The 12503-nt window shown below is 42.5% G+C and overlaps 1 protein-coding gene and 1 long non-coding RNA gene across 14 annotated transcripts in view; one reads left to right on the top strand and one right to left on the bottom strand.

Moving 5' to 3' along the window:
• The window catches only part of LOC116819120 (uncharacterized), a 198243-nt gene that overhangs the window by 26925 nt on the left and 158815 nt on the right, over positions 1-12503 (bottom strand). Inside the window, exons 4-5 of one of the 4 annotated variants that reach the window (XR_012655650.1) lie at positions 9696-9800; positions 8729-9183 (exon numbers count right to left, since the gene is read on the bottom strand). The exons of 2 other annotated variants lie outside the window; for them this stretch is intronic. This is a non-coding gene — a long non-coding RNA (uncharacterized LOC116819120). Of the gene's footprint in view, positions 1-8728; positions 9184-9413; positions 9801-12503 lie in introns of those variants that run through there. One more of the 4 variants, XR_004372339.2, reaches the window with a different exon arrangement.
• BCL2L11 (BCL2 like 11) overlaps positions 1-12503 on the top strand; it is a 77744-nt gene that overhangs the window by 32359 nt on the left and 32882 nt on the right. Inside the window, exon 3 of one of the 10 annotated variants that reach the window (XM_075064543.1) lies at positions 820-5507. The exons of the other annotated variants lie outside the window; for them this stretch is intronic. Coding sequence (XP_074920644.1) covers positions 820-921 — 102 coding nt within the window. The 3' untranslated portion in view covers positions 922-5507. Of the gene's footprint in view, positions 1-819; positions 5508-12503 lie in introns of those variants that run through there. 10 annotated transcript variants of the gene reach the window in all.

Genomic DNA, 12503 nt, shown 5'->3' with positions numbered 1-12503 from the left:
CATTAATCCATAGGGCTTCGAGAGGGTAATGGATAGTGTTATTGCTCTGTGTAAAGATAGTATAATTATCCTGTGGTATTTCAACTGGGACCCATTCTCAGTCATGTGCTAACTGCATTTTGAAGAAACAGAATAGTACGTTGTGTGGGTTGTTGTAAAAGTTTTTCTCCTAGAGGGGCTTATGTTCAAATCTGTGTGAGGTCACAAGATTTTAATAGACTTGAGCACATTTTAATACCCATTGGTAGTCTGTTCAAGAGAAAATCAGAACTGAAATAAAAAGGTTGTGATAGGCACTGGAAAATTATATAATTAATTTATGTAATTTTCATTTTTAATCTCATTTATACATCCAAACAATTAGTTTGCTCCTTTTGACTGTTGCTGTACCATGGACATGTGTCTTTTCTTAAGCTGACCATAGTAATGCTCTGGCCTCTTTCTTGAATGGTTAGTTAAATTGGTTAGTTAAATTCTAAATAAACAGTTAGTACTTGCAGTTCAGATTATTCCTTCTGTTTTGTTAACACTGAAATTAACCTGCTGCTGTTTTCCTCATTCATCTGCAAGTGATAACTGAGATGGCTGTGATGACTCTGCTTTTAGAGATTGAGATGTTTGGTCATTATATCAGAAGTTTTAAGATGTGCTTTTATCCAAGATGTGAAAAAATTACCAATTCTGAGGCAAAAGGAGTCAAAAATTGATAAAGCATTCCCTCCCAAAATCTATGAAATGGCAGAATTCAAGATATGAGTGTTCCATGGATTTATAGAAAGGCAATATAATATTTTCTGTCTTATATATCCCTTTCTCAAGGACTCCCAACCTTCTGTTCGCTTTTTTGACTGCCGCTACACATTGAGTGGATATTTTCAGAGAACTATCCACGATGACTCCAGCGTCTTTCTTGAGTGGTAACAGTAATTTAGACCCCATCATTTTATATGTATAATTGAGATTGCTTTCCAATGTACATCACTTTGCATTTATCAACATCAAATTTCATCAGCCATTTTGTTGCCCAGTTACCCAGTTTTGAGAGATCCTTTTGTAACTCTTCGCAATCTGCCTGGGACTTAACTATCCTGAGTAGTTTTATATCAGCTGCAAATTTTGCCACCCAACTGTTTACCCCTTTTTCCAGATCATTTATGAATATGTTAAATAGGACAGGTCCCAGTACAGAGTCCTGGGGGACACCACTCTTTACCTCTGACCATTTATGCCAAGAATGAGAAGTAAATTTCCTGCCTTTTTTCTTTTTTCTTTTCCCCTTTGGGAGCCTTTACTAAAGAGGATAAAATAGGTGTTACCAGTCATCTGCAGGGTACTCTGTGAAGTTCTCTTCCTTCCCCATTGATTAGTAGATTTGTACCTTCTCCTTCCATCAGGATGAAAGAACAGCCATGACCAGGGCTTTGTGCAGCACTTACTGGAGATCCAAACAATCCAACTCATTCCAAAATACCAGCTACATTTTTAGGAATTTACTTTCTAAAGTATACAGGCTCTACATGGTCACTAGGGGCCCAATTAGTGTTAGATCGCAAGTGGCTCAATTCTTCTGTCATCTAGGTTCACTCAAAACAGAAAGCACTTGGTCCATCACAGCTGCTGTTTGACCTTAGGAGACTTCCTCAGTGCTCATCAAGGATTCCTGCAGTTTGCAACAGATCCTCAGCATTTTCAGTGTTCTGTTTTTCTCTTTGGCCTAACACTAGCACTGGGAGGTTGTTCAGAGATCATGATGGTGGTGCCTGCAGCTATCCATTACAAAATCTCCCCATTCTTTACCTGGATAATTGGCAGCTTGGGGCTTTTAATGAGTGAGTCAGCTTTGTTAGCAGTTCTAGCCGTAGTGTTTCCTCCATCTCAACAAGACAAACTTGATAAACCAAGACAAAAGCAGGCTCATCTGGGGGCTCCTTTGGATATTGTCATCAGGCTCAGGAAGATGCAGACCCAGTTAATGGAAGTCATGACCTGTCTCACAGAACTGTTGCCATAGGCCAGGAGGTTTTCCTGTCCTCTCCTGTGAACTTTCCTGAATCAGTTCTCCCCCACTCAGCAGAGCTTCATGTGTCTGTTCTTCTCAGAAGTCCTCCTGGTGGTGGCAGCTGGCCAGGAAATTTATTGAAAAATATGCCCTTGCAGGAGTCACATCATCACCACCGATGTATGTCTTAAGCTGGGAAGCAGCTCTCCTATCCAGAAACACCCAGGAAATGTGGTCCAGACAGGACCACATCAAGGTCCTTGACTTCTGAGCAGCGAGCCTAGCCTTGTTTCAGTTCAAGGACATGGTGTCTGACTGACTCTGCTGTGGTGGCCCCTGATCTGTAACTAAAGGGAAGAACTTCAGACAGAGAGGAGAGGGCTCTCTTAGAAGAGGTGGAGAAGGATGTCAGAACATAGCAGCAATGCAGCTAGCAGGCTGTACAGGAGATGTACAGGTAAACTGGTGAGTCGCCCAGGCATCCTTTATAGTGCGCAGTCCCTGAACAGGACAGCCATCCTCTCACATTGCTCAGTCTGGGGTAGGATTGAAGTGCACCTCCTTTTCCTGTCAACAGAATTACAAGCTGAAAAGTCTCAGCATGCAGAGAAGGCATGTTTCAGCAATCTGTGATCCTAGGGCTCATGTTGCAGGATTCTGCCCCTAGGGTATCTCTACACTGCAGTTAAACACCTGTAGCTGGCCTTTCTCAGCTAAGTCAGGCTTGGGCTACCAGGCTGTAAAACTGCAGTGCAGATGTCTGGGGTCCCAGAGCCCAGGCTACAGCCCAGCACTGGACGTCTACACTGAAGTTTTATAGCCCAAGCCCCAGTCAGCTGACATGGGCAGCCACAGGTAGAGAGACCCTTAGTGACCAGAATTTTCAGGTTAGTGGAACTGATTTGGTAAAGTCTGCATAGGTTGTCCCTCCTTGGAACCTCAATGCTGTATTTTTCACTAGGAACCTCTGGCCTCTGCATTTTCATTTTGGTTCTCAGCCCAAGTGGCTTTTCTAGGGCCTGTTACCTGTGCATGGAGAGCAGGTGAACTGGAAGCCCTCTCCTGCTACTACCTCTCTGCCTTCCACAGTAATCAAGTATCCGAGGGGTTCTCGGATTGTGATTAGGAGATTGACTGTTTAGCAAAGGTGGGTTGCTAACTGAAGAGATATAGACATCTGCTATAGCAATGGAGGAGGAGCAACCCAGAATCCAAAGTGTTGTAGCCCTTTCTAGAGGCAAAATTTTTAGGCAAGGCCAAAATTTGCATTTTAACAACCCTGAACAGGAGTTTTCAGAGCATAGAAGAGACTAGAGTCTAGTTATATTCACTCTACAGCTGTTGATTCTCATGCACTTTTTTGTTTTCAAGGCCTAGATACTGCTTCTGTCTTAAGATACTTCTTTTAAAACTTCTGTTTTCCTCCTTGTCAGTTCCTTACAGTTGCCAACTTTAATGCTTTATACAAGTTAAAGGAAATTTAAGACACTAGGTGTAACTTTTGTGTGATGTGTGGGTATATGCAGTGTTGGATCCATGCTGGTCCTCAGATTTTAGAGACAAGGTGGGTGAGGTAATATCTCTTACTGAACCAACTTTTGTTGATGAAAGAGACAAGCTTGCAAACTATGCAGAGCTCTTCAGGTTTGTGTGAGTGTAGCCGCTAGTAATTTTTCTTGGTCCATTTTAAAATGGAGAGGAGTAAAACTGGTTCATGTTTTCATTTCTATCATTCTTAGGGTGGTCTTTATGAGCCTTGGAGATGGCGTATGGTACACTCTGCATAAACTTTAGTGCTGTCTCTCATCAAATTGGGGGCTTTCAGAGCATATGAATAATGTGCCTGCTCATAGTTCCCTAAACTTACTGGCACTGACATCAGTGGATTATCTCCTCCTAAATATTGCCACAGTTGTTAAGCATATTGCAGCCTTTTTTGTTACTGTAGGAAGAAATGTAATTGTTTTTCAGTGGTTGAGTCATTAAGCCCTTTGTTTTCTTTGAGGAGTATCTGGGAAATTACAACTTAAACATGCAGTTTTGTGCCTAAAGTAAAGTGCTCAACTCAGTCTCCATTGCCAGTTGAAAGCCAGTGTAGAATGTTTTATAGATTTAAAAGTTGTATATATGTTCTAATATCATAGCAAATGGGTCTGAAATTGACCATTGAACAGGGCTGATTGCAATATTGGCTCTCAAATTAAAAAAATCGTGTGCTTTTTTTTGTTGCTTCGGGGTCAGGGGGAACAAAACGCCACCATCAGACATGGCTATACCACAGATTTTGACTACAGTTTAATTTGTCATTGAATTGTTTTGGAGGGGGGATCAAATGTTTTTATTTTGTATAAAATTGAGAAGTAAATTGAGGGATATTAAACATTCTTAATGGTGCAGAAGTCTGAAGTTATGTCGTGAGGTTAGAAAGAGGGGACTGAGTGAATGATCAGTGCAAAAATAGCACTTGGTCAGACAGGTGTAAGAGTGCAGCAATGCACATTGGCTCAGCACTTGATTCCTTGCATTTTCTGTTAGGCAAAATGCTGTTGGCATTGACTGTACGTGTACAGTCCCTTTTGTCCACTGACTCTGATTGCCATCTGCCAGTATGCTGCAGAGAGTGGAGAAGCAGAGTGCAGGGCCCCCTCCTCTCAAGCTGTTGGGTGATGGATGGGTGGGTGAGATCACTGTCTTGCTTTGCTTGGTTGCGGAAGAGCAGTAAGAGTGAGTGCCCCCTTCTGTGAGGAGAGAGTTGGGGGGAGGAAGAGAAGAGAGGAGGTCCCCTTCTAAATAGATAGGCATGTAGGGGAGAGGAAAGAGCAGCTCTTCATGTCATGCCAGGTATCCCCGGCTGGAGCTTCAAATGTACCTTGTAATCCATTTGTTTCCTCCTTACCCTTTGTCCATAGCTTCGTTTCAAGCTATTCTTTTATACTTTGTAACTGGCGGGGTGTGGGGACCACCAGAGAACTGCTGGGAAACCATGGACTTCTCTGGGTGAGGTCAAGTGGGATGTGTTTGGTATTTTGTTCCTAGCTAACAGGTTTAGTTCTCTGGTGAGTGTTCAGAGTCCTAGTGTTTCTTTGAGTTTGATGTGATGTGCTGCAGTGAAAGGCAAGCAGTTTTTGTGTTCTCATTGTAACTTGCTCTCCCCAAACCTCATCCCCTGCCATCCCTGTCTGAGAACAGTCTGGATGTGCTGACCTTCAGGGCATGTCTACACTTGCCATTTAAAGTGCAAAATGTCCCTTTTTTGCGCAAAAACTATGGGAGCGTCTACACTTGGCCAATGACTTTCTGCAGTGAAATTCAGAAGTTGCACCGCAAACAGAAAACCCACCTCCACAAGAGGCGTACAGCTCTTAACACTGATCCTTTTGCGGTGATGTGCAAGTGAAGACACATTCTCCCTGTTTACAGAGCTTTTAGCCTCCTCAGGATATCCCACAGGGCCTAGGTGACCACTCTGATGTCAGACCAGTGGAGCTGCTGGCCAGGTAAACAGACGTCCCCCGCTCTGTGACTGGGAATGTGCTGTTCCTTGTTTCTGCTTTGCAAGCACAGTGCTGCTGCTTTCTCATCTCCAGCCTTGGAGAAGAATGTTATGTCTTTTAAACTTAAAATATCAAAACTAAATTTTGGCCCTACTTTTAGAGGTTCCTTAAATCAGTAGTGACCAAACACTTTGACAATGAATGGGTAAAGAGCTGTACATCTCTGCACAGTATTGGTGGTTGAAAATAACCTCCCTTATTTGAGTGATTAGAATTGGGATGGTGGCTGCCGAGACCTGGGTCTGCCGGTACTGGCAAACCCTGCTAGTGTAGATGCAGATGATACAGGCTAAACAATACTTTTATAATGGGTTTACTAGCGAAAGCACTGCTATGATAACTGCGTCTACACCAGTGCTTTGCCAGCACGGAAATGTTATGCACTCCAAAAAAACCCAAAATCCCTGTCCTAACTGACACTGTTCTATAGGCAAAAGTATCTAGGGTAGACTGGGGCCTTAGTCAGTGGAATCCTGTAGTGAATCCCTGCCTGTGAAATGCTCTGTCTGACAGGAGGTGCTCTGTCTGGCAAGACAAGATCTTTCCTTGTTTGTCTCCTCCCATGTACTCATACTTGTATTATAAATCTTCACTTCTCTTCTTTTGTCTCAAACCCTGTTTTTTCTGTCTGCCTAATCTGCTGCTGAACTGCGTGAAGTTGCTCAGCTAGAGGCTCAGTGCAGGATTTCTTCTGACTGTGTAATTTGCTGGACATCTATCACAAAGGGGAGGAGAATAGACCTGGCAGGCAGGCAGGCTGCAGGCCTGCAAATCCTGCTGTTCAGTCTGTTGCAATGGGCAATCTTGTCTGGCTGCATTCGGCCGCCAGCGTTCTAACGGTGCTAATCTTGTGGCACGGGGATAAGTAGATGGATTAGAGAGCCCGGGTATATTTCAGAGTCGGAGGGGCAAGAGGGGAAAAGTCTCCTCTTACACTCTACATTGGAAACTATGTACATTTAATGACTATTCATTATGTCATATGACTAGATAGAGCCATGAGAAAAACAACTCATCTTTGTATCAAGGGCATAATTTCTGCTATTCTCCAGGGCATGTACAGGCATGAATTTCCTGCACTAAATATAAAGTGTATCTTATCATTTTACAAGAGTACAGCACAGAGGAAGAAAGGTATTGAAGCTTGTTTTTGTTCAGAATAAGTCTTCACTTTTTTAGGTGGCTGTGCCTGCCTATTAAGATTGTTTGGGCTCTACATGACCGTTTTAGAACAAATAACTCCTCTCCTGAAGTACATTGTCTGTCTCTTCACTGCTGTCGCTCTGCTCTTGTTTTTGTGAATGATGCAGTTGTTCTGCCTTAGGCAGCGTATGCAAAGAGACCAGCAGGCTACGCTAAAATTCACATTATTACTACAGCTGAGATCTGGTGAATACAGCCGTGTGTGTCGCTCACTCTTTTCTATCATGGCTTGCGATCAAAGCAATTCAGAATTCCATGGGAAGCGGATAGTATTAAACCCTAGTTGCTTCAAAAGCAATAGTTGACTCATATTTTTTGTTCATCTTTGTTAGGTCCTATACTGCTCATGAGATAAAGACATAAGGGTTCCCACAAGCTGAATCACATGAGCTTAGGGTGCCAGGTGGAAAGTCAGTGACAGTAAAAAGCAGATGCGAGCGTCCAGTGTAGAATAGGATGAAAATAGAGCGTGGCTCTGCCAAGTCTATGCATTTCCTGCCAGTCCCTTAATGATGTCCTGGACAGGACTTTTTTAAAGTAGTCTTATGCCCCCTCTCCCTGCCCTTTCTTACTGTATTTAGCTTGATTATTTTAACCTTAGAAATATGCTAATAGTTTAGGACAGTGATGTCAACAGTTTTTGTAAAAGATCAACCCAACAGACTCAAGCCCTAAGGATAGGCCAGCAGAAGAATATAAAAGGTAATTGGGCCCTCAGGACTAAATACCATTCCCCCGCCAGAGTTCTGCCCTCCTGTCCATATCTCATTGGGGCCCAGCCAGGCTGTCCACTCCCATGAATTTACTTGCAAGTTGCTACTCTGTGTCCTCAGCCAGCAGCAACGTGCTGCTTCCCTGTGTGTGTCTCAGCTTTTCATTCCCAGCTCTCAGGCTGTCTGGCTTTGCCACTGCTTCCAGCCTGCTGTTCCTGCTCTTGCACAAGCTGGGGCTTCCCACCCAAGTCTGATCGCTTCTGACATCAGGATTATACTTCCTTTTTCCTGGTCTCTAGGGATTTGGAGCTCTGCGCTAGCGGATGTTGGACTGGATAACACAGTGGCCTCTGGTGGCTAGTTCCATTTCCACCATCTCATCTGAGGTGGGAGGAAGTATCCAGCGATGAGCCAGCAGGGTCACTTCAGTATGACCTGATCATTGCTGTTAATATGGCTTGACCCAGTAGGAAGGAAACCTCTCCCAATGCCTCCTCTTGGCTACAGGCCTGTGCTTAAATTTCAGACTATCCATGCTCCTGATGTTTTTCCTTCTGTATTGTTAACTTTTCTCCCCCATCCCCTCCCCCCAATAGTTGGATATCTGCCACCCAAACGTTCTGTTGAATGAACTCATGAACGGAGGTTGGGAATCCTGCAGTGATGTCAACTTTAGCGTGATGTCCTGTTTGCCAGCATGTTCCTTTGCTTAGTCTAGGAGAGCAATATATTGTGATTTGACCAGCTGCAAATGATGGGATGTTAAAGAAAAGAACAAGGAATGAAAGGCATTGGCATAATAACTTCAAAAAGTAGCAGGTCACTTCCCTTATTAGGAATCCTCTTACAGCAGCCACTGTTCCTATGGCTAGGTATTGCTGCTCATATGGTCTGTAAGGTCATACATTGCTTGTAGAGCATCTGAGAGAGTACCAGAGCTCAGCAGTGTCTGCGCATGCAGTTACCAACGGTGGATGTGGAGATGGTTCACTTCATCATTCAGACCTGGAAACTGAGCAGAATGCATAGCTAAAAGTTGTAACAACGGGCACTCACAACAGGCCTTTGAAGGAGCAGCTTCCTGTCAAGGTCTGTGTGTTCCCTACACACTCGCTTCCCTGGATTGAACTCCTGTGGATTGTTTTCATTTGGGTATTTTGGCATAAGTGGAATGAAATTCCAGACTCTTGCCTGGATAATTCTTTCATGTCCATTAGATTAAGGTAGGGAAGTGAATCCTTGGAAAACTGCATTTTCTAAAGGGTTAATATTATTCTGGTTAGTTGTGCTGATGGAGTGTATATGCATGTAAGTGGGATTGAACCCTTTCACTGCTGGGTTACTGCCTCTGACCTCCTCGCCCTATCCATCACAGTCCCTCTGCTGCCAGCCTCTTCTCCATCATTCTTATTCCCTTGAACATGGCAACCCCCTGTGGTTCCCTTCCTTCTCCAGCCTCTGCCCCCTTCCTTTGCACCCAACTAACTTTTAAGTCTGTGGAACTCCCTCCCCCAATGTCATTTCAAGTTGAAACTCCATTAGGTGATCTCCTGCACCCTGATAAAGGCTTTGGGTAAAATGCCTGCTGTTTGGCCATTCCTATTTGGGTTTAATGTTCGAAACCTTACCCTATAGTAGTAATAGCCAACTGAAAGAGCCATCGGAGCGAGTTCTCTCCTACCAGCTCACTGGTAGGGGCTTCTGTAGTTGACATCTGTCAAAAGTAAACTGGTTAAAGAGAAGAGGGTCACCTGTTTCTCCTCTCTCGGGGATGTGGTCATAGCTAGCAAGTGTTTCTTCTTTGCTTACACACATTTCCCTTGACTGAATTATAACTTTCTTTAATTCACAATATTTTTGTCTTACTCAGCCTTATTAGTTGATACACTTTAATTATTCTGCAGTCTGCTACAATTTACTTGAATTCCGGGTGTCTCTCATGTTTCTGGTGTTGGAACTTATTTTCTAACATTGGGGTTGGCCAATGGTACGGTTATCCCTGGTGACAAAAAACCTGTAGTAAAGAGCAAGTTGTCTGTCAGATACCGCGGCCCTATTTCCTCTTGTGTGCCTGCTTCCTCATTTCCTGATGCTTTTATTTTCCTTTTTAAGTCTTTCCACATTCTGGCTTTTAAAACCATTAATTCCTCTGGCAGGGAGTGTTGGGTGATCCCTACATCTAAAAGTTTTCTGCCACCACTAACCAAATGAACCTGAATGCATCACCTCAGCCTGTCTACAGAGGCCCAAGGTCTCTCCCATAGCTGAGACTCCATTGTTGCAGCACAAATGATGCCTGTGGCTTTATGTAATCTTGTCCTTATGGGTGGCCTGAAGAGAAGGAAATAAAATAGATTTGTGCCTTTTTAAAAATTTTATTTCATGACATCTTTACACATTACAGACTTATTTTAAAAAAGTTCTGTTTTGCCTTTGAAATACTACAAAAATTGGGTTTTGTCTTCCTCATGTTTTGAGGGCATAGAAATGTAGATTGAAAGCTTATTCAGCCCTTACTTTAAGAGACATGGTACTGGGGGCGGGAGGAGCTAGATAGTTAGATATCAAAACTTAACTAAAAGTTGAATGTTTCACTCAAAGAACAAAGCTGAACAGTTTGAACAAAACTTATTTCCTCTCCGAATTAAGCAGGTTTCACCAACAGCCTTCTTTATAAATCGTATGAAGGAAGGACACAGGTCTAAGAGTTTTTCCTCTACAGATAAACTTCAAACATATCCTCTGTTAATAACGGACACACACAAGCCCTGTTTGGCATTTGCCAGTTCTAGTTAACGGTCCAGATATTCAACTTCCTGTTCCATTGGGGTCAGTTCACTAGGCTGTACTCTAGGAAACTTACTCTTTCTTTTGAGCAGATGTTAAAAATCTCACTTGTATTTATTGCCCCAATTGAAAATAAAACCTAAAGTTTATTTCAGTAAACGTATGACAAGTCAATATTGAAACTGGAGCAAAATCAGTTGTGTGTAAAAGATCAGCGCATGCTGTGGTTAAGTGTGTCTGCAGGCATTGCATACAGAAAACTGATTTCCTCCCATCTTGTTATGAGATACAGAGAGGAAATGCCCTGGCCTTATCGCAATTCCATTATGTCAAGCAAGTTCTCAAGAGCCAGGGAAGTAGCTTGGAGAAAACTGCACCAGCTGCTGTAGAGTTTCTTCTCTATCTGGGGAGATGCTGACTGCCTTGTGTGAATAATTACTGTTAACCTGTCTCAAACCAGTGCTGATTGTAACTGGCCAGAGGCTTCCAGCCAAACAATTGCTTACCCTGCCTGTCAAGCAGATAGATGGGGAAGTGTTCATTTTAAAAGGCAGTGCCTGTGTCATTTCACAGCATTTTTGGCTTCATGGGCAGATGTTATTAAGGAAATCACCAGCACAGTTTTCAGTTCCTAACAATGAAGCAAGTAATCTGATTTTATTCAGAGAGTTGGTTTGTGTGCTTTATTTTTATATATGTTTAGTCACCCTGGAACAATGTTTTCCAAGTTGTGGTCATATGTAATAGAAGTGAAAAACAAATCGGGCTCAGTGTGTTTGTATTCATGTCCCATGCCAGCTATTTCATTCCTGTCCCATCAGCTGCTTGCTTTCCTGATTTGCCACATCTGAAACTTGCCAATAGTTCAATATAGTCAAAACATAATACAGTAGCATCTCAGAATTACAAACTGGCCCATCAACCATGCACCTCATTTGGAACCAGACGTACGAATCAGGCGCAGCAGCAGAGAGACACACAAATCAGCACAGTACTGTGTTAAACGTAAACGACTAAAACATAAAGGGAAAGTTGGAAAAAAAATGATTTAACAAGAAAACTGTTTCTGTGCTTGTTTTGTTTAAATTAAGGTGGTGAAAAGGAACATTTTTTCTTCTGCATAGTTAAGTTTCAAAGCAGTATTAAGTCAATGTTAACTTTAGAAAGAACAACCATAATGTTTTGATCAGAATTACAAATGTTTAAGAGTTACAAACAACCTCCATTCCTGTTTGTAACTCTCAGGTTCTACTGTATAACAAACGTGCAGTTTTTTATCATCTCCCCCCCCCCCCCATTTTACATTTTCCCCTTTCAGCTGAAAAGAGCAAAGTTGTTTTCAGATGTCTCTACACGTTATATAGGCTAAATAGTGTTTACACAGGTGGAGTCACTTGAGAACAATTGGAGGTTCACTAGTTCATTAGTTCTGGCACAGATTGCCCTTAGCTTTATTTAGCTTCTTAACATGAATTACACCAAATCACTGGTTTTCTTAAATAAATTACAGCTACCAGATTTTACCCGTTGGGAATCTGAAACATTTTTCAGAGTCAACAATTTGGACTACGACACAATTATGCTCTGTGAATACCTTGTTGGTTTTACCCAATTTTTTTGTTTTCATCTGTACCAAATTGCATAAATTACATGCTGGGTTTTTTTTTTATATGTAGCCAATCTTAGAATCAACTCAATGTCAGTGTGTTAAACATGTACAAAGTTTAAATATAATGATCATTGCTACGGTTCTAAAATCAGGGGTCCCCAAACTTTTTATGTTGCATTCCCCTTACCCTTAATGAAATCTGTCTGCGCCTCGCCAGGGGCCGAGAGCCAGGGCTGGAGCAGCGCTGGGTGGCTCTCCCTCCGGGGGCTGCCCCAGGCTCTGCTGCACCCCGCCCTCCCAAATGTTCCTCTCTGCTCCCCAGTTTGGGGACCATTGTTCTAAATGCATGTATGCATTCTTACTGTGTTTCTGAAATAGTGAGGAGGAGTCCCTTTCATCTGGTTATAGGTACTGCAGGTGCAAAGGTAACGTTCCACTATATCTCACTTAGCAAAATGGAAGTTATATCTGACCATAGTTTTAAAACAAAAATGCCCAATTATCTTGTTAACTCCTCAATATCCTCTTTAAGTTTTCTACTAAACCATGATTAACTCGCTTTTGAAATCCCTACAATGGTTTGAGAAGGACGTATTGAATTACCAAAGGAAACAATGACCTATCAAATGACTAGCTTG

Source organism: Chelonoidis abingdonii, chromosome 3 (genome assembly GCF_003597395.2).
Source record: "Chelonoidis abingdonii isolate Lonesome George chromosome 3, CheloAbing_2.0, whole genome shotgun sequence".
Lineage (NCBI taxonomy): Eukaryota > Metazoa > Chordata > Testudines > Testudinidae > Chelonoidis > Chelonoidis abingdonii.
The sequence above is the reverse complement of the archived record's forward strand: the minus strand, read 5'-3'. Positions and strand labels throughout refer to the sequence as shown.